Source organism: Monodon monoceros, unplaced genomic scaffold (genome assembly GCF_005190385.1).
Source record: "Monodon monoceros isolate NGI ecotype Baffin Bay Population unplaced genomic scaffold, NGI_Narwhal_1 Super_Scaffold_14, whole genome shotgun sequence".
NCBI lineage: Eukaryota > Metazoa > Chordata > Mammalia > Artiodactyla > Monodontidae > Monodon > Monodon monoceros.
Genome location: NW_021703770.1, coordinates 38,636,622 through 38,658,514, shown reverse-complemented (window position 1 = coordinate 38,658,514; position 21,893 = coordinate 38,636,622). Strand labels below are relative to the sequence as shown.

Sequence of the window (21,893 nt, the reverse complement as noted above, 5' to 3'; positions counted from 1 at the left end):
TGCAGACTTTTCCCTGGACTCCCTCCCAGCTAGCCGTGGTGCACTAACCCCTTCAGGCTGTGTTTAAGCCGCCAACCCCAGTCCTCTCCCTGCGCTCGGACCAAAGCCCGAGCCTCAGCTCCCAGCCCCGCCCGCCCCGGCGGGTGAGCAGACAAGCCTCTCGGGCTGGTGAGTGCCGGTCGGCACCGATCCTCTGTGCGGGAATCTCCCCGCTTTGCTCTCCGCACCCCTGTTGCTGTGCTCTCCTCCGTGGCCCCGAAGCTTCCCCCCTCTGCCACCCGCAGTCTCTGCCCGCGAAGGGGCTTCCTAGTGTGTGGAAACCTTTCCTCCTTCACAGCTCTCTCCCACTGGTGCAGGTCCCATCCCTATTCTTTTGTCTCTGTTTTTACTTTTTTATTTTGCCCTACCCAGGTATGTGGGGAGTTTCTTGCCTTTTGGGAGGTCTGAGGTCTTCTGCCAGCGTTCAGTAGGTGTTGTGTACGAGTTGTTCCACGTGTAGATGTATTTCTGATGTATCTGTGGGGAGGAAGGTGATCTCTGGGTCTTACTCCTCTGCCATCTTTCCCCTCTCTCCCAAGCACAGTTTAAATGCCTAAGAAATATCTGATAAGTAAATGAATAAGTGGAAGAAATCATTATTTCTAGGCAACATTATTTTGTAATGCTACCTACAAATGTCATCTAAAAATATCATTAGTAGAGGGACCCTGGTGGCGCAGTGGTTAAGAATCCGCCTGCCAGTGCTGGGGACGTGGGTTTGAGCTCTGGTCCAGGAAGATCCCACATGTCGTGGAGCAGCTAAACCCGTGCGCCACTACTGAGCCTGAGCCTGAGCAACTACTGAGGCTGCGCTCTAGAGTCTGCAAGCCACAACTAGTGAAGTCCGTGGGCCTAGAAGCCTGTGCTCCGCAACAAGAGAAGCCACCGCAATGAAAAGCCCACACGCAGCAACGAAGACCCAGTGCAGCCAAAAATAAAAATAAAGTATATATATATCATTATTAGAAAATCATTTTCTGGGTAATGTTTTGATGCTTAGCGTTTGTGTTACATTTTTGTTTGTTTGCATGTCTGTATAACCATGCAGATGCTTATCTTTTGTTACTTTTTAAACACCAAAAAACTGTTTGAGGAAATGAATAAATGAAGAAGTAAAAAAAAAAAAACAAAATTGAGAGTTTTTTTTAATACAAAGCAAATGAGAAAATAATGGTAAAGGAGCATCAGCATTGAGTTTTTGTTTGTTTTTTAAGCATGAAGAAAAGTAGCATTAAAAACATTTTTATTTAAATTCAACCTCACTTTCAAGAATTATCTTTAAGTTTTGAATTTTCAGTCTTTCAAGTAATGTTTGATACTCTTCAATCATTTCTCTTTTAGTATGAATCAGATGCAACAGGAGAAAGAGCTAACAGAAAATATTTTGAAAGTGGTGAGTATTGGCATGAGTTACACTCTAACCTTTCTGGGACATATTTAGAGCATGTGTAGGTGCTTCTTCTAATCTTAGGGATATAAGAGTTGGCAAGGTCTAGATGCAGTGGCATTTACATTTTTACTTTTTAGAACATAGTTTGGTAATATTCTAAATAGTACATTAAAAAAATAATTAATTAATTTTGGCTGTGCTGGGTCTTTGTTGCTGTGCCCGGGCTTTCTCTAGTTGCGGTGAGCAGCGGCTTCTCTTCACTGTGGTGTGCGGGCTTCTTATTGTGGTGGCTTCTCTTTGTTGCAGAGCACGGGCTCTAGGCGCACGGGCTTCAGTAGTGGTGGCTCGTGGGCTCTAGGGTGCAGGCTCAGTAGTTGTGGCGCATGGGCTTAGTTGCTCTGCGGCATGTGGGATCTTCCTGGACCAGGGCTCAAACCCGTGTCCCCTGCATTGGCAGGCGGATTCTAACCACTGCGCCACCGGGGAAGGCCCCTGTGTGCAGGATCTTTTAGTTGTGGCATGCAGGATCTTTAGTTGCAGCATGCAAACTCTTAGTTGCGGCATGTGGGATGTAGTTCCCTGACCAGGGATCGAACCCAGGCCCCCTGCACTGGGAGCGTGGAGTCTTAGCCACTGGACCACCAGGGAAGTCCCTCTTTTTTTTTTTTAAGGTAATTTTAACAAATATAATTGCACTCCTGCTATGTTAGAAACATTTTAAAAATAGATTAATACACTAAGCTACTAAGTATCCTGTAAATATTTTTTGGTTAATATAGTCCAGTGCTGCCATTTTTGTATTTTAATAATTTGTTTATTGAACTTTTGTAGCTAAAAGAACAAGCTTCTGATTCTATCTTGGTACTAGAGGCAGCCCTTAAATTAAACAAGGATCTTTATGTCCACACGATGAGAACGCTAGATTTATTGGCCATGGAGCCAGGCGTGGTAAATGGAGAGACTGAGAGTTCCACTGTTGGACTGAAAATCAAAACCGAGGAGATGCAGTGCCAGGTATTTATTTCAGTATTTAATCAATGCATGGCAAATTTTTGGAAAATCTTATTTTTAATTAGAATTTATTTCTGCCCTTGTCCCTTTGATTTTGACTTCAGATGCTATTAAGACTTTGCATTGCATTTAATTTGTGAATTTTATAAGACCTCACTTGAAATTTTTCTAAAAGAAATGCAAGGAAAATTTCATTTGATCTTTTGTCTCTGAACTGGTTTCCCAGTTGTATTTAGGAGACTGACGATGCATGAGTATGTAACTAATTTACAGTTCATTCATATTATTAGAAATCTAATCATACCAAAAAAACAAAACAAAACTAATATTGTACTAGACTTTGAAAAATGTGGGCTACTAGAGAAACACCTAGTTTTTCAAAGATCTTAAGGTTGCCTGCTTTCTGTAACTCTGCTGTAGTTCCTTTGTTGCTTTCAGTTGTTGTTTGTTGTTAGATATTTTTTGTATTGATGTCTTCTTTTTCCCTGCTGGATTGTAAACTCTTTGAGGTCTCTTTTTTTAAATACATTTGCCTCTTTCTCACTTTCCAGCACAGAATCTTGAGTATAATAAAAATTTTAAAATATTTGATGATTGCCTAGAGAGGGCCGCTAGCCTTTTACATTCTGTGTTCTTTTTACATTTTATGTTCATTGTGTGAGTTGGCATGACTTCTTTAATCACTATTTCCCAATCCTGAAATGGCAGAAGTAGCTCTGACTTTAAAGGGTTTGGAGGTACCTTTTCAGATTAGCTGGTTCTGGAGGTGAAAATAATCCCTTTTCAAGACTTGTTAAGATGGAGTCTTGTACAGTAGGAGGAGGAGTCAAGAGGCATTGATAGTTGGCAACCACTTTAAATGGTCAATTAAACTTCCATGGAGGAGGTTTCTGGTACTGTCATATCTTATACTCACTGAGTCTGTTTAAAAGTCTTGGTAACATGTCTGATTTTCACAAGGTAGTGGATGATATGACCTAAAAAAACAGAACTCTTACATCAATGTGCTAGGTAAACCCTATCAAATATTCTTTTAATTACATAGCTGAGCCATAATTTCTGTTTTTTGAATAGCAAATTAGTACTAATACTCATTTCCTGGCATGTTAATGTTTAAAGTGCATTTGCAGTCTTTATGTTACTAAAATTTACCTGACTCAAAAGAAAAATCTTAAATTTTTCCTTAGTTAAACCATAAGTATTACTGTCCTTCAGGGCAGCTTCATTATCAGATTTGGGTTTTTTTTCGTTTTGTTTTCATCTATTGACCACATCTTAACTGTAGAATTTAAACTCGTTTTAATGGCTAGTCAGTCAGTATAATTATACTTGAAAGTATCTTTTTGGTATGTTGTACTCTGCCTGGAAAGGGAAATTATATGTAACTATAATATGTATGCATATGTATGTGTGTTTATGTGTGTTTAAATCTTTCTCTATTACGTATACACACACATACTATTTTTAAAAATTGCTTTAGCACTCTTTTACCCTAGATGGAAGGAAGTGCTCTAGAATGAAAATCAGCCCAACATTAAATGTGGATTAAATAGTGCAAAGCAGTATTCTAGAGGCTGAGAAGAATTAATCTTGATTTGTTGAACAGGGCAGAATAGTATCTGTAATGCATATCAGTAAAGAGTAGATCAGTCATGAACACCAGAGACTATTACAGCTTAGGAGTTCAGAGGGGGAATGAGTATCTGTTGGCTAAGGTTGGTTTGGTGTAAATGGAAATACGGGGTGTGGAATGAAGTTCATTTGTAGATCTGATGTGAATGGGGAATTGAGAAAACTGGTGTGATTGAAATAGAGGAGAATAGAGAGGTTTGAAGAGAGAAATTAGTCCAGATTCTGAGACCCTTGAATATCAGGCCTTGAGGTTTGAACTTTCTCTTACCTGGGGGAATAATTTGAAGGCTTTTTAAGAAAGTCATATTGAGAAGACCGATCAGCCAGCCTTCTGTAGAGTAAATTTGAGGTAGAGTATTAGGAACCTAGAGATCTGGCTTCAAGTCTGGGCTCTGCCAGTGTTTGGTTATATGCTCTTAAGCAGAGATGTTACTTTCTGGGCCTTAGTGTTCTTGTTCATAAAATGGCCAAGTTGAACTCAGTCTTTGAGTTCTGCATTTAGTAAATCTAGGTATCAATTTATGAACGTTCTTGGAAAAATATACAGGTTCTATTAGAAAAAGACAATTGGAAATGCACTATCGTTTTATAGTCATTAATTCAAACTTCTCAATATTTTATTCTGGCCAGTTCTGTGATAGTAGACATTTGCCCCTTCTGTCCCTTTTGGAGAGACACCCTGGTGGCTGTCCCCCTATTCTATGTTAGAAGAACCCCGTACCTTCTGAGACTTGATGGGAGGCAGGGCCTGTTTCCTATAATAAAACTGAAAACTCCAGACACTAGCATTCTCTAGCCCTTATCCTGCTCCAGGGCAAGTGTGTCACATAGGTGTGACAGACAGATACATTTAGTTTAGACTGAATTAGGAGCTAGCTAATAAGTCAGTGAAGTGGAGAGGGTAGATAATCCGTTGTGATGGTGGGCCAAGAGCAACAGTGACAGTAAAATCTAGTTTCCAGGGGCAGCCCTGGCAGAAGTGGAGCTGCTGCTCTCAGTGTCTATTGCTGGTGGCTGCAGGTGACATGATCTGTGGAGTCTAGTGTTGAGGGGGGCTGCAGTGGTGTTTCACTGCATCAGTTTTGGCTCTTGTTCTGGCTGCTTGCTTCCCTTCCCCTGTTTGTTTTCCAAGCCTGATTCTTTGGCTTTCCCAATAACTCTGTAGGCCACCTGACATCCTGAGGGTAAATCTGTTTTCTGCTTAATTCAGTCAGAGTTGACTTCTGTTGCTCGTGACTAAGAACATTGATTGTTTCACTGCTCATTGAAATGGTTTTTTCTTTTTTGCTGTATGTGTACCTGTGTTTTGCCTTTGAGTTTTGCCAGCTCTTAAGTTCATGAAAAATTACTGAGCAAATTGGTATTCATTACCATTTTAGGTGTGTTATGATTTGGGTGCAGCATACTTCCAGCAAGGCTCTACAAATCCAGCTGTCTATGAAAATGCCAGAGAAAAATTTTTTAGAACCAAAGAACTAATTGCAGAGGTAAATACAGTCATAACAGGCATATGATTTTCAGTCCTTTAAAACATCTATATGTTTTTTGGCTTTAATTTTTCTGATGATAAAAAAACCCAGTAAGTGTTCATTGTAAATTTGGTAGTTCAAAAAAGTAGTGAAAACATCAAAAAAAATCTGTAATACCCCTTTTGTGGTTTTAGCTTATTTTTTTCCAGTTTTTATTCTTTATGTTTTTATACAGTTAAGCTCATGCTGTAATATACTATTTTGTATCTTGCTTAAATATTTGAATAGATATTTAAAATGCATTCTATTATATAGTTGTGCTGTGATTTCATTTTCCTAATGTTTGGGCATTTGGATTGTTTACTGTTTTTATTTATTATAAAGTTGCAAAATTTATATCTCCAAGCATAAATTTTTGTTTGGACTTTAGATACTTTCAAGTTAAATTCCTGCAAGTAGAATTACCATGTCAATGGTCATTATTTTTTTAAAGGATGTAATATGTAAAGCCAAATTGTTTGCTAGGTACATTTCTCCGAAGGCACTCCCATCAGCAGTGAATTTTTTTAAATTGCTAATTTGATGTGATCTAGAATATCTTTAAAAAATTTGCATTTCCTTGGTTCCTAGTAGGGTAAACATTTTCATGTGTTTGTTGTTTGCATTTTTCTTTTTGTGATTCAGAAAACTTAATTTTAAAGTATATAACTAGGTTTTTGTATGCCTGGTGCCCAGAAAAATTCCCACTTCAATCTTTCCTTTCTTCACCAGAGACATTGATTAAATGTACTAGAGATTTACTTTATTGGGAATCCCCATTTTACTTTGCCTGGGGCACTCATCAGATTTCTAATTTTATGGCATTTCAGGTATAGTAGTTTAAAACTTTAATTTTTTAAAAAAATGTGTCTTTTAAAAATTTTTTTCTGTTTTGGTGGAAGCATTTCTGTTTATTCCACTTGAGTGAAGATTGAGTTTTCTTTGCTGCCCCCTTTAAATCTCTGCAAGTATATGTATTTTAAAATATTTTAAGCTTGTTTTTAACAGTGTTCACTCTTTGTTAGTATCTTAATTTTCATACTTACATAGAGTAATAATAATGTCTACCTTTATGTTGGCCTGAAAACTCTAAACCAGGAATCAGCAAACTTTTTTGTAAAGGGCTAAATAATAGATATTAGGCTTTGTGGGCCATATACAGTTTCTGTGGTATAGTCTAATTTGTTGTTATGGTTTTTTCCCCCCCCTTTACAACCCTAAGAATTGTTCTTAGGTCAAGAAATCTATAAAAACAAGCCATGGGCTGGATTTGGCCTGTGAGCAATATTTTGCTGACCCCTGCTCTAAACCTTTTAATTTTTTATGGTTCCTCCAGCCCTGAATTTTCCATTAGCATTTTCTTGTACTGTTAAAATGTACTAAATGGGTGCTAGACTATTGTTTCTATTACACTGATGAATAATGATATATACCTCTTACTTTACAGATAGGTTCATTATCTCTTCATTGTACCATAGATGAGAAGCGGTTAGCTGGCTACTGTCAAGCGTGTGGTGTTCTTGTACCTTCTTCTGACAGTGCATCTCAGCAATTGACTCCATATAGTCAAGTCCATATTTGTTTGAGATCTGGCAACTATCAGGTAAGATGTGTGATGGGATACAATAGTGTAATTGAAAAGCACTGGAATCCAGACAGCTGAGTTCATATCCTGACACACCATTTACAGTTGTGCCATTTAGGGCAAGCCAGACTGTCAGATTGGCCTATAAAATAGTTTTAATAATTAAGCTTCTTATGAGAATCAAATGAGAAGTTATAGTTTATAAACTCTAAGGCAAAGCACTGGACAGATGTTGACTCATTGATATTCTCCTTTCTTGAAGGTATAGAATTTGCCCATTTTAAGTGCATTCTGTAAGAAACTCTGTAGGTAGAACTTTTAAAATTACAGGTAGAGGACTTTTAGTTTTATGGAGCCTAAAGTCTTGTGTCTGATCTGAAAGTATGGCCTTGTAACCCTGCCTTATTAGCCACTGCAAACATTAAGACTGAAGGAGAAAGTGAGCAGAGTGGTTTTGGTAGGTTTGGGTAGTGTATTACATAGCCCATTTGGCCAGGGAGTCTGGTCATCGTCTCAGTTTTAATCATGAAAAGGGCTTAAATTAGTCTGTTGAGATTTTTATTGCACCCTCTGTGTATATATCTTTAGTTTTGTAATGAAAATCACTGGGAGTTAGAATTTGTGCTTTTAAAATCTTTTTTGGAAAGCCTTCATTCTAGGAAGTGAACAGTGCCTTCATGTTATTTAATTCAAAACAGAAATTATGAAATGACAAAGCTATAGCATACCTTTAGTTTTGTGTCTCCAAACGGACTTTTAGCCTAGGTTTTTAGTTCAGTCTTCTCAACTAGAGTTTATTTTTTTTCAGAGAAAATAGAAGAGAGGGGATACCGTACTTCCTCTCCCTCCCTCTGGCCTCTTTTTTGCAAATGCTGCTTTGCCCTAGGGAAGAAAATTAAACTTTCTTGAAGATAGATTTCAGATACAGATGAAGTTATTAAACACTAGAGATCTTTCAGTTACGTATTCCTAGTACAGGCTTGTGGAGGGTGGGGATCAATTATGATAAGATATGGAATCTTTAAAACGGTCCCTGGAATGGTAAGACCTGTGCAAAGAAGACCTTGGAAATATTAGTCATAAATAGGCACATATTACTGTGAATACAATAAAGTGCCAAAATGTGTCACTCAGAAAGTAGTGTAATGGGTAGCTAGGAAAGGGGAAAGAGCAATTTTGTTGCACCTCTGAAATTTATCACTTCAGTTATGTATGCAGGAGTATCTTAGAAATCATGTTTACCTTTTTTTGTTTTTTTGGAATAAGATTCTGTTTGTATTAACTATATATTTCTGTTTTGTGCTGATGAAGTAGTTATTGAACAGTTGGAACAAATATGTCTTCTCACATTTAGGAAGTGGCTTACTTTCCCCTGTGTAGCCTGTGTTTTGCTATGGAGGTGAAACAGTGGTTGCTTTATAGTTTTGAAGCCATTTTTGTCAGTGCTTTTGTGGTAGAGCTGAGTAGCTTTAGCTGTTTCAAGAAATCCCCACACTATCGAGATAAAGAGTTGATAAAGAACAGAAAAAGACTCTAATAATGTGGGTGTTTCTGTAATTCACTAAATAATATATTTTAAACCATTTAAATTGATTAGAATAGTTTCTTAACATGTTATATTTAGATGAATTATTTTTAATTAATTATTTCAGTGTTTTAAAAAGTTTGTTATATGAACCCCTCCCCTTTTTTTTGGCGGCACTGCGCGGCCTGTGGGATTTTAGTCCCCCTGCAGTGGAAGCCCAAAGTCTTAACCGCTGGACCGCCAGGGAAGTCCCTGAACCCATATTTAAAGTGGATGAGAAGAATTTTAAAACTTTCTCTCTAATAACATAGCTGAATTACTTCTTATTCATTGATTCTTCTCTCACCTCTCACTTCTGATCTTCAATTTTGAAAAAGGGTGAGGGGGCGCTATTTGTATCTGTAACGTAATTTTAAAATTTTAGAAAGAGAAGATTTTCCTAGCAAGATTTTTTTTTTCCTAGCAAGATGTTTTAATGATTTTCTTCACTGTGTAATTTCTATTATAGGAAGACTTTTAAAATTTTATTTAAAAAATTTTTTTTTGGAAAGATTCTTTCATGATTTTTGAAATGGATGCAATTTTGTGTCTGTGTTCTAGGAGGTAACAAAGATTTTCGCTGAAGACAATTTAACCTTCAGTTTACCTGTGCAGTTCCGGCAGTCAGTCCTAAGAGAGCTCTTTCAGAAAGCTCAACAGGGGTAAGGAAGTGAATTACTTTTTGATTTTTGAATAAAAGGGTAAGTGCATTTCAGATTTATCAAAAATATCCCTCCAAACTACCTGTATGTCTGACACAATACTTTCACTTTTTTTTAGTATATGGGAAGTTACCATGGCCAGAGGAGCCACTTTAATGTTCATCTAATCCATTTTAAAAGTGCTTGGGGAAAAAAATTTACATAGCAGAATTTGATTCTGTTACCTAATCTGTATAGCTAAATTGTCCCTTGACAAATTCAAGACCTTCCCATGACTTTGGTATTTACTAACGTGCCGGAATATCGTAAGATCTTGCCTCTCAAGAATAAATGGCTTATTCTTGTGATTTTAGTTTTGCAATATATTCCTTTTTATTAAAAAAAATTAGTGTATCTGCTTTTGTATTCTACAGAAATGAAGCTCTAGATGAAATCTGTTTTAAAGTCTGTGCCTGTAACACAGTCCGTGATATATTGGAAGGTAGAGCGATTGGTGTTCAATTTAACCAGCTATTTCTTAGACCTAATAAAGAGAAAATAGACTTTCTTCTTGAGGTAAGACGTTTTTTCCCCTTTTGATTTATAATTTTGCTTTAAGTTTGCCAATGATCTCTTAGCTACCAAATCCAGTGCCCTCTTTTCTGTCTTCGTCTGACTTGCCTCTCTGGCTGATAGTTGTTACTACTGATAGACCACGATCTCCAACCCTGTTCTCCTCCATCACTGGGTTCTCCATAGTCCTCCATTGACTTCTCTTTTGCTCTCCCTTTAATGTTTATTTACAAACGTTTTGTCCTTGGCTCACTCAACTTCTCATATCACTTTTTATTCTCATCCAAAACCTCAATCACCTGCTCACTAAAAACCCTTGGATCATACTTCTTGCCTCTCATGTGAGCTCCAGAATCTGTGTTTCTGCTGGATCTTTCTCTTTCTTTAATAGTCTTAATGTAATAAACCTTGAGAGGAGTACATAGAGTACAATTAGTACCATTTAGTTCTAAACATACAACACTGCCAATGCTCTAGAAGTCCTTATGCTCCTTACCAAACCCTCTCTGCCTCTCCTTGAGGAAACCACTGTCTTGTGTTTTGTGATAATCATTTCCTTGCTTTTCATTACAGTTGTATCACCTTTGTATGTACCCTTAAAGAATATTCTTTAATTTGCCTGTTTCAAACTTTACATAAATGAAATCATACAAAATAAATTCTTTGTCTCTCAGTGAACATACTTGAGATGTCTTTTCAAGTTGTATGCAAGTACAGTTTTTTTTTTTTCCATTGCTGTAAGGTGTTACAACATTATATGACCATGTCACAATTTATTTATTCTTAAGATGATGGACATTTGTGTTACTTACAATTTGTGGCTGTTGTGCTTCTTGGAAAATACTGTACACATATCCTGGTGCACCCACATACGATTTATCTGTTACATTCCTGGAGAAGGTTTATCTGCAATATTACTATATAATTTCCAAGTGTTTTTGCCACTAGCATGCATGAGGGTTCTCATTGGTCAGGATCTTTGTCAGCATTTGGTATTGTCAGATTTCCTGTCAGAGTCCTGGTATGATGGTATCTCATTTGAGGTTTTAACGTCCATTTCCTTTATTACTGAGGAATTTAGCAGCTTTTCATTTATTTTTTGCACATATAGATTTTGTCTTTTTTTTTTTTTTTTTTGGCGGTACGTGGGCCTCTCACTGTTGTGGCCTCTCCCGTGGCGGAGCACAGGCTCTGGACGCGCAGGTTCAGTGGCCATGGCTCACAGGCCCAGCCGCTCCGTGGCATGTAGGATCTTCCCGGACCGGAGCACGAACCCGTGTCCCCTGCATCGGCAGGCGGACTCTCAACCACTGCGCCACCAGGGAAGCCCTAGATTTTGTCTTTTGAGGTACCCATTCCAAGTGGTATGCCTCATTTTTCTGTTGAATTGTCTTTTTTTTTTTCTTTTGCAGGAATTTTTTATATATTCTGTCCTTTACTAGTTTTAAATACTGCAGGTATCTTTTCTGCGTTTCACTTCTCTTTTAACTTTTTATTATTTTAAAAGTTCTTAATTTTAATATAATAAAATTTATCAATCTTTTCCATAAAGGAAAAGATGAGTGGATTTCTGTGTCTTGTTCAAGAAAGCTTTTCATATCCTGTAGTCGTGAAAATTGTCCTATATTTTACCTTCAAAAGCTCTATAGAGCTTAGCCTTCTTTTCACATTTAGGTCTTTAATCCACCTATGATTGATTTTTGTGTATTAACATGAAGTAGGGGGTCTGATGTCATTTTTTTCCTCACTTGTTCCAGTACCATTTATTGAAAGTTCCATCTTTTTTCTGCCAATCTCCAGTGCTACCTCTCTTGAATGCCAAGTATCCATACGTGTGTGGGCCTGTCTCTGGGCTGTGTTCTGTACCACTTTTCTGTTTGTTTACCCATACATCAGTATCCCTGTCTTGATATCATCTGAAGTACATACCTTGTTTTTCAAAGTTGTGTTGGTTATGCTTGTCTTTTTGCGTTTTCTTGTAGACAGTTGACTCAGATTGTCAAGTTTCACAAACAAGCCTGTTGGATTTTTGTTTGGAACTATATTACCTTTAAAAGTCAATTTGTGAAAAATTAGTATCTTTACAATATTGAGTGTTCTAATCTGTGAACTGGTATAGGTTTTGATTTATTTAGGCGTTCTTTAATGCCCTTTAAAGCTTTTAATTTTTCCATAGAAGTCTTTTTATTTTATTTTTTTTATGAACCTGAAAATAGTTTATGCATTGGTATAGAGGTATAGTTGAACTCCGTATATGATTTCGTTTCCAGCTGCTTTGCTAAACTCTTAAACATTCTGTTTATCTGTAGGTTCATTTGTTTTTCTAAATAGTCTTTATCTGTAAATAATGCATTTTGTTGTCTTCATTTTCTAGCCTTTTCATTTTTATTTCTGTGTACTTGTTCTTACTGTGCTGACAATGATCTCCAGTATAATGTTTGGTAGAAAGGGCTATGATGGGCTTCCTGGTCTCATTCTTAGTCTCAAAAGCTTGTACCCTTTTACTGTTTAGAGTGATGTTTATTATAGGTTTTTCTTACCGTTACTCCGTATCTGATTAAGGAAGTTTCTGTTTATCCTTAATTCACTGAAGGCTCTTATTTTTAAAAAATCATGAATTATTTTTAGATTTTATTAAGTGCTTTTTCTATGTCTATGATGATAAGCACATAATTTTTCTCTTCTAATTGGTTAATGTAGTGAAGTATATTAATTTTTAAGTGTTGAAGTACCTTGTCTGGATAAACCCAACTAGGTTGTGATCTTTTTTTTAAACTGAGATATAATTGACATGTAACATTGTATTAGTTTTAGGTCATGTGATGATTGTTTTTCATATATATTGCTGGATTTGGCTTGCTAATACTTTAAGATTTTTTTACATTCGTGTGTGAGATTGATGCATCAGTTTTTTTTCTTTCTTGTCCTGTCTTTGATTTTGTTACTAAGGTCATGTGTGCCTCATAAATAAATTGAGGTGTGGATCATTTCTTTTTGCCTGGAAAAGAAAATGGACTCATTGCTTTCTTTCATACATACCAATGATGTATTTGGGCCTGGAGATTTTTTGGGGGGGAAGATCTTTGGTATTGATTCAATTTCAGTGATTTCATCTGCTGTTCTTTTTTTCTTGATTAGTTTTGAGAAGTTCTTTTCTAAGAATTTGTCCACTTTATCTAAATTTTTAAGTTGATTAATATTAATGTTTTTAGTTATCTTTTCAGTGTTTATAGCATCTGTAGAGATGTCACCTATTTCATATTTTTCATTTTTAAAAAGTTGAGGTGAATTCACATAACATCTCTGTTACGTTGCTTATCAGGAGTTACCACATATTCCCGAACACATGACGACACATATACAATGCATCTCTATATTTGAATAAACAATCTCATGAAAGTACACTAAAATATTATTTATCATAAGATCTTACATATGGTAGCAAACTTAATTTATGTATACAGTGGGGCAGAATTATTAGAATGTAAATATATTGTACATACTCCCAGATGCTCAGATGTGTTATATACTGGTAGCGTAACCTGTTCATCTGAGCAAAGTACTTTCAAGATACTGTTTCTGAGCATGGTAATTAAAAATACTATTCTTCTTTTTTTTCTTTTAATAGCTTCATTGGGATGTAATTCGCATGCCATACAATTCACCCATTTAAAATGCACAGTTCAGTGATTTTTAGTATGTTCATAGAGTTGGGCAGCCATCGCCTCAGCCAGTTTGACAACATTTCATTCCTCTCTGCCCATCTGCAACAGAACTTCTTATCCATTAGCAGTCATTTCCCATTTTCCCTCAATCTCTTCAACCCTAGGCAACTATTAATCTACTTTTTGTCTCTGTAGATTTGCCTGTTCTGGACATGTCATATAAATAACTGACTTCTTTCACTTAATGTTGAAAACCTGAAAAATTTGATCCATGTTGGAGTGTGTATCAGTACTTCATTCTTTTTTATAGCTGAATAGTATCCCATTGACTGGATATGCTCTTCACTGTCTATTTTGAGTGTTCATTCATCAGTTGATGGGCTTTAGGGTTGTTTACGCTTTTTAGCTTTTATGAATAATGCTGCTATAAACATTATATAATTTAATTTTTGTGGCAACATATTAGAGAATATTTGACAATTTCTTAAGGTTAGGGAGCTTTTACGCAAATAGATTCTTTTTGACTTCTTGTAAATAATATGTGCGGAGGAAACGTAATCTAATAAACTCAGAATAATATTATAAGGGTATTATTTTTAGATAACTAATATTTTCATAGTTTCTGTTACTCTTTATTTTCATTGTTTAGTTTTTAAACCTTGGTTATCTTCTTAACCATTGGTTCTATATACTTTAACTATTATCGATCATTCTTTTCAACTATCTAAGATGACCCTTTTCTCACTTTTCTGACAGGAACTACTGATTCTTAAAGTTATCACTCCATTTAATTTGGCAACGTACTTTGTAAATTTCGGCAGGACTTCTTCGTATGCTATATAGATTATTCTTTACTGCATATTCTTTGGTCTCATCTCTTAAATTTCTTAACCAGATCTGTGACTGATAATGTTTGAAAGGAAAATTCAGTTGTTTTTAAATCTAAACTTTTCAGACTGTAGTATAATTATTTTAAAGTACCCATATTCAAATAAAAATTACTCAAATTCCTAGGTATGTTCAAGATCAATAAATTTAGAAAAAGCTTCAGATTCTTTGAAAGGAAACATGGCTGCTTTTCTAAAGTAAGTGCCTTTCTTTTCTTTTTCTTAATTTTGAACTTAGTCCTGTGAGAAAAATATCTTTTATTCCTTATCGTTTTGGATTTGCCCTGCCTATCTTATAACCAGGCAATAATTGGTATTTAAGAACAGTTATGGTTTGGATTCGTGTAACCACATAAAACTTAGGATTCTGTCAGTTACTCCTTTTGTATATTGTAGCATTGAAATCACAAACTTTCAATAAGGACCAAAAAGAAATTTTAAAAGCTGTTTCAAATGGTTGTTGTGCAGTTATTGAATGGTGGTTTTTTAAACAGTTTATTAATAAAAATTGGTTAATATGATTGTTTTCCCCAAACTAAAATTATACACTTTTTTGTTTTATAATATTTCTTACTGATCTAGGAATGTGTGTCTGGGGTTGGAAGACCTGCAGTATGTTTTCATGATTTCTTCACATGAGCTTTTCATTACATTGTTGAAAGATGAAGAACGAAAGCTACTTGTTGATCAGATGAGGAAGAGATCCCCTAGAGTAAATCTGTGCATTAAACCAGTAACTTCATTTTATGATATCCCAGGTTAGCTCTGCTAGCTAAAATGTTGGCACATTCTGCCCCTCAGTATATTTAGGATATCCTCTTAATTTGTTTCAGATTACACGAATGCTGGTAATTAATAGACATTTACCTGTCTTTTGTAGTCATATTTCTGTCTAAGCAGTTAAGTCTTGGGACTCTGCTGAGTCTCTGATTCACGGAGATATAGGCCTAGATACATAAAAGATTTTAGCTGTGGGAGTAGACCCGCGTAACTCTGCTGCTGTGTTCTTGAAGGTAAAAAACAGGAGGGGAGGGGAGCGGTTGAGAACGATAAAAGGTACAGGCTTGCATGCATTTCAGCCTGTATATCATCGTGATACTGTCTTCTAGCTAAACATTCAGCTTTGGCACCATTGCCATTTTTGCCTTATTTATTTGATGATTTTCTTCCATTTTTTTCTCTTATTTTATAAATATAAGTAGAAAATATAGTGCTGCTCATTAATAAGAAATACAAGCTTCAACACTTAATATAGGGGACACAGAATTCAGCTGGCTGAACGAACTTTTAGCTGCTTTGACCCTCATTAGATTTAAACTGCGTTAACAGTCCAGGTGTAAAGGGAAAGAATAATATTAACACAGATGAAATGCTGGAAATGCATTATTGAAGACTACATCTGAAAGCCGAGTTGTAGTGAGGGATTTTAATGATCAATTCTTGGTTTTCTGGGGAAGGCAATGCCTCCACCTCCTCTTTCTCCCCTTCAGAAAACACATTCTTAATGTTTATTGCTCAAAACATTTTATATGTGCTTTTAAATAACACAGTATGTTCCAAAGTAGGAGACTGTCTATATAAGTTAAATTTTTCCATATATCCCACATAATTCTTCCCATGTACCAGCTACTGATTTTTATGTTTTTATTTTCATTATCTTTATTAAATGCATTCATTTATTAAATGAAGACATAATAAAAATTGTGTTAGGCTTTCTATATGAGAGTGAAGTTAAAACATAATTTGCATTAAGTTGAATAAATAAGTTTTCAAGATGAGAGATGCTTTTAACTTATAATACTTATAAACATGCACAATTTCTCTCAGTAAATTACCATTCTCATATTTATAGGATAATGTATACCTTTGAATCAAATCATTATTTGAATGGAAACCTCTCCTTCCTTTCTTAGCCTCAGCAAGTGTCAACATTGGCCAGTTGGAGCATCAGCTGATATTATCAGTAGATCCCTGGAGGATTCGACAGATTTTAATTGAATTACATGGTATGACTTCAGAGCGCCAATTCTGGACAGTGTCTAATAAGGTAAGAAGGCCCTCTCTTAAGCGCAGATAAGAAGGGACTTCCCTGGTGGTGCAGTGGTTAAGAATCCACCCGCCAATTCAGGGGACATGGGTTTGATCCCTGGTCCAGGAAGATCCCACATGCCACAGAGCAGCTAAGCCCGTGCGCCACAACTACTGAGCCTGTGCTCTAGAGCCCGCAAGCCACAACTACTGAGCCTGCGTGCCACAACTACTGAAGCCTGCGTGCCTAGAGCCCGTGCTCTGCAGCAAGAGAAGCCACCGCAATGAGAAGCCCACGCACCGCAACGAAGAGTAGCCCCCGCTCACCACAACTAGAGAAAGCCTGCCTGCAGCAAGAAGACCCAGTGCAGCCAGGAAAAAAAAAAGAACAGATAAGAAAATTACCCTTGTTTTCTTTTTTTTTTTTTTTTTTTTTTTTTACCCTTGTTTTCTGATGTAATTTCATAGAAGAGCTGTTCCCTGACCTTTTTGGGAATAAGAACCCCTTTTATTTGTCAACAATTCATCAACAATGTGAAGTACCTGCACATGAGAGTAATTGCACTTTGAACATCCATTGACAGAGAAATATCCAAAAAAGGTTATTAAATCGACACTATTAAATCAGTAACAACAAAAAATGAGTTTATATTTCATTTGTTGTCATAACACCTACATGCATTTTCAGTATAGCTGTTAATATGTGTGTAAGGTATAATATTTATGCAGTCTGGAGCTAATACTTGCTGTGTGCTTACAGAGTATTTTTGGTTTAGTTTTTTCCTATCTTCCTGAAGTCTAAAGCCTACAGTTTAGAACCACTTCATTAAAATTTCTTTTAGAACATTTTTGGCTTTAGATATTCTTTTTAAAATGCCAAGCTAATGTTTCTGAAGTTGTCTGTTTAAGTTTTCCCGTGTGGAAATTGCAAATGAAAATAGCTTTTTAAACATTTCAGTGGAATGTAGCTTGAGATACAAGGGAAGCAGTCCACAGATACAGGAGAAATTAAAGTACTGTGGTAGTGCTTCTAATTTAACTGCATACTCCTCCTCTGCTGAATATGTAATAAAAAGAAGCAAGAAGTTGCTGTATATTTTGTGGGGTTTGAACGTAAAAGTGCAGTGAAATGAAAAATTGGTCTGAACCTTAGTTGGGCTTCTTAGCATTGACATTGTTATTTGTGTTCATTTATATAGAGAGGAAGTATATAGCATAATAGTTAAGAGCGGGAGTTCTGGTACTAACTGCCTGAGTTTGAATGCCAGCTCTCTACTTAATTAGCTTTATAGTCTTCGGCAAGTTATTTGACTTCTGTGTGTCTCTGTTTTCTCATCTGTGAAATGGAGATGATAGTACCTACGTAATACTGTTGTGAGGATCATATGAGTCAATACGTATTAAACTCCTAGAATTTTTTTTCCTTCTTTATTTCTATAGTCTATCCTTCAGAAAGTTCCGATCCATTTAATTATTTATTACTAGCTCATTATAGTGATTATGTTCATTTTGATTAGCATTTCAATACAGCTGTCATTTTCCTTTCTCTTTCAAAAATGACTTTTGAATGATTTTTTAAATGGGATTGACTGTTACTGAAAGATTCTTATCTAGATTTGGCTTCATGTGTGTGTATTTGTGTATTTTTATTTCTTCTAGTGGGAAATACCTTCTGTCTATAGTGGTGTTATCCTGGGAATCAAAGACAATTTAACAAGAGATTTGGTTTACATTCTAATGGCCAAAGGTTTACACTGCAGTACTGTTAAGGTGAGTAAAAGCATACATTGACGTCTGGTTAAGAATATGCTTTGTAAATTTAGCATGAAGCCAGGAATCAGAATCAGTTGTGTTTTCCTGATCTTAAAATCATAGTCGTAGGCCTAGGAGGATATTTGAAAAGGCGTTTTGGTTTATTCTTTTTCCTTTTACCCTCATAGCTATACGAAAATGGTCTTGGACATATGGCTACTACTCTATGTCTTTTAAAAAATTAGAGAACATGAGTAGTTCTTTTGTATTTAGGGTTCAGTTAGTGAAGATTGTATTCCAAGCTAAAGAAAACAAAAACAAAAATCCTTAAAATTACTTTTGTAGATTTTACATAAGGATCTATTTGTGAAGTAGTCTGGGATGGAAATACAGATTTGGGAATCATCAAAGATCACCCTGGCAGAATATTCAGAACCTAGGGGATCCAGCACAGGTCCAAAAAGAGTGGCGTGAGAAAGAGTCTGGTATGGAGACCAGACTTGTGGGGTCATAATAGCTAAGGGGATAGAGGTTGTCAAGAAAAGGGAATGGACAGCACTGGGTTGCAGCCCCTAAGTCCAGTAAGGTAACTGAAAGGTATTGAGTAGATTGTGCCATTAGAAGATCTTTGTTTAGTAAGAGCTATTTCTTTTTCATGATGTGGGGGATAGAAGCCACATTGTATGAGTGAAAGAATCATGTGGAGAGAGTAGGCGAAGGCTACTCTTTGGAAAAATTAGAAAGAGATGTGTAGGAAAGGGCTTGGATCATAGCTGATTTGATTTATTTATTAGTCAATTATATAGGCTAATAGGGTTGTGTGCAAAATTTTAGAATGTGGAACCTTGTTGAAGGGGGTAAGGCCTAATTCTGACTATCTTAGGGGGAGAAGGGTGTTTAATCATGGAATTTTATACCTGTATGATATATGTATGTAATATTTATATAAAACTTCTAGTTTTGTTATTTTATTTATTTATTTTTTGGCCACGCTGTGTGGCATGTAGGATCTTAGTTCCCAGACCAGGGATTGAACCTGTGCCCCCTGCAGTGGAAGCGTGGGGTCTTAACCCCTCGACTGCCAAGGAAGTCCCCTAGTTTTGTTATTTTATAACTTATGTAAAACTTGTTTAGTAATATAGCATGTATATTATATTGATTGTTTATTGGATGTTTTTTAAAAATTACAGGTAATTCCCTGGCGGTTCAGTGGTCAGGACTCTGTGCTTCCACTGCAGGGGGCACGGGTTCAATCCCTGGTTGAGGAACTAAGATCCTGCATGCCGTGTGGTGCAGCCAAAAAAAAAAAAAAAAAAAATTTACAAAAGAATTAAGTATTTATTGGAATAAATCAACAATGCAGAGATGATAAAAAGATGATAGTCTAGCCTCACTCCTCAAGATAACCAGTGTTAACCATTTAAATTAATTCTTCTCCTCTTTGTTCTGTACTTTTAAAGACGTATTTTTTGACTCCAGAGGAAAGGTGATCCAGGCTATTCTGCTGTTTTTTTTTATAGGACTTTACCCATGCTAAACAGCTATTTGCTGCTTGTTTGGAGTTGGTGACAGAATTCTCACCAAAACTTCGTCAGGTCATGCTGAATGAGATGCTGCTTTTGGATATTCATACACATGAAGCTGGAACAGGGCAATCTGGAGAGAGACCGCCTTCTGATCTTATTAGTAGGGTGCGAGGATATCTGGAAATGAGGCTTCCTGGTAAGACTTTTTCACAAAGCCAGATTTCAGAAATTCAGTACTCAAGTAACTGTGGGGAATATCCTAAAAGAGTATTTACTGGACTTTCTACCATCTATGAAAAAATTATTTGTCTTTTAAAACAGAATTCAGATGTGGAGTTCACTTGAAAACATTGGGGAAAATGTAGGAAATTATTAATTTCCTAGGATTGCCATAAATAAGTAACAGAAATTTATTTATTTATTTAAAATTTATTTATTTGTTTTTGGCTGCTTTGGGTCTTTTTGCTGCAGAAATTAATTTTTTCATGGTTTTGGAGATGAGATGTCTGAAATCAAGGGGTCTGCAGGCCTACACTCCCTTTGAAGGCTCTAGAGAAGGATCCTTCCTTGCTTCTCCCTAGCCTCTGGTGGCTCCCAGCAGCCTTTGGTGTTCCTGGGCTTGCAGCTGCATCACTCCAGTCTTTACCTGTTTCACGTGGCCTTCTGTGTGTGTGTCCATGTGTCCATGTCTTCTCCTCTTGTAAGGGCACCAGTCATTGGATTTAGGGTCTACCCTAATTCAGTATGACCTCATTTTAACTAACCACATCTGCAAAGACCCTGTTTCCAAGTAAGATCACCTTCTGAGGTTTCAGGTGTACATGAATTTTGAGGGGACAGCATTCAACACACTACAAAAACTATATTGCAATTTTAAGGTATTATGTTAAAAGATTCAAAATGTCCTTGAAGCTGCATGTTGAAGGTTTATTTCCTCATAGCTGCCATAGACAGCCCTCAGCATGATTGCCTGTGGGTCAGGAAGTCACTGTGGTCACTTTAGGAACAGATTTTGACTGTCCAGTTCTAAATGTAAAGATCTTATTATGAAAAGAAGCTTATCATAAGTTTTTTTAATCATAAGAATTATCTGTTACATATAATCTTGCTTAGTTAAAGCAGTTTCTTACTTTTACATGATTTAATAATATTTAGAGCATTTCAATCATACTGTACACATTTAATACTATAAATAGTAAAATTAAAGTATAAAGCAAGGTCCTAATAATGTGCCCAAACAAATGGCTGCTGGCCCTCTGGGGTCTTTTGAATTAATTTAATTGTTATAACATTGTGATTTCTTGAAAAAATTACAACTTTTTAGCACTCTATAGATAGAATACCTTTGAGTTTTAATGCATCATTGCCCTTCAGTATCACAATAAAAATTGATCTAATTAATATATACTAACTGTCAACAGAGTGTTTTCTAAAGCTCTTTTTTTTTTCCTTTTTCTTTTCGGGCCATGCTGCGCGGCTTGTGGGATCTTAGTTCCCCTACCAGGGATTGAACCCGGGCCCTCGGCAGCAAAAGCACAGAGCCCTAACCATTGGACTGCCAGGGAATTCCCCAGAGTGTTTTCTTTTTAAAGGTTGAAGATTGGTTCTCTAAAATGAAAAGCAAAAAGAATTTAAAAAACCCTAACATTTATTGAGTGCTAACTACATGTCAGACATTCTTCTCGGAGCTTAGGTGCATAACTGATTTAGTCCTCGCAGCAGCTTCATGAAGTAGCTTCTTATTTAATTATCCCCGTTTTGTAAAGCAAGAAACTAAGTTTAAAGAATTTGGCCGAAGTCATGAAGTAAGAGACGGAACTGTGTTTTGAACTCATCAGGCCAACTTAAGCCTGTGCTTTTACTCTTTGAAATCGTTGGAAATGCCTTCAAGTAATTATAGTCTCTTTGTACTACCTTTTTGGCATTTGAGTAGTTTGGAGTTCACTTTTTCCTCCCTCCCTCCCTCCCTCCCTCCCTCCCTTCTTCCTTCTCTCCCCTAACTTACTGAATGTTCATCTATTTGTCCCATAGTTTGTGTTATAAGCAGTGTTTGAAATGAGAAGGAAAGGATGTACTCTTAGGAAGAACAAGA

The 21,893-nt window shown here is 36.3% G+C and overlaps 1 protein-coding gene across 1 annotated transcript in view; it reads left to right on the top strand.

Moving 5' to 3' along the window:
• The window catches only part of INTS8 (integrator complex subunit 8), a 51,230-nt gene that overhangs the window by 11,104 nt on the left and 18,233 nt on the right, over positions 1–21,893 (top strand). The window contains exons 5-15 of the mRNA XM_029222776.1: positions 1,381–1,432; positions 2,261–2,443; positions 5,452–5,559; positions 7,028–7,183; positions 9,291–9,391; positions 9,805–9,946; positions 14,623–14,693; positions 15,078–15,253; positions 16,409–16,542; positions 18,183–18,293; positions 19,796–19,997. Coding sequence (XP_029078609.1) covers positions 1,381–1,432; positions 2,261–2,443; positions 5,452–5,559; positions 7,028–7,183; positions 9,291–9,391; positions 9,805–9,946; positions 14,623–14,693; positions 15,078–15,253; positions 16,409–16,542; positions 18,183–18,293; positions 19,796–19,997 — 1,436 coding nt within the window. The remainder of the gene's footprint in view (positions 1–1,380; positions 1,433–2,260; positions 2,444–5,451; positions 5,560–7,027; positions 7,184–9,290; positions 9,392–9,804; positions 9,947–14,622; positions 14,694–15,077; positions 15,254–16,408; positions 16,543–18,182; positions 18,294–19,795; positions 19,998–21,893) is intronic.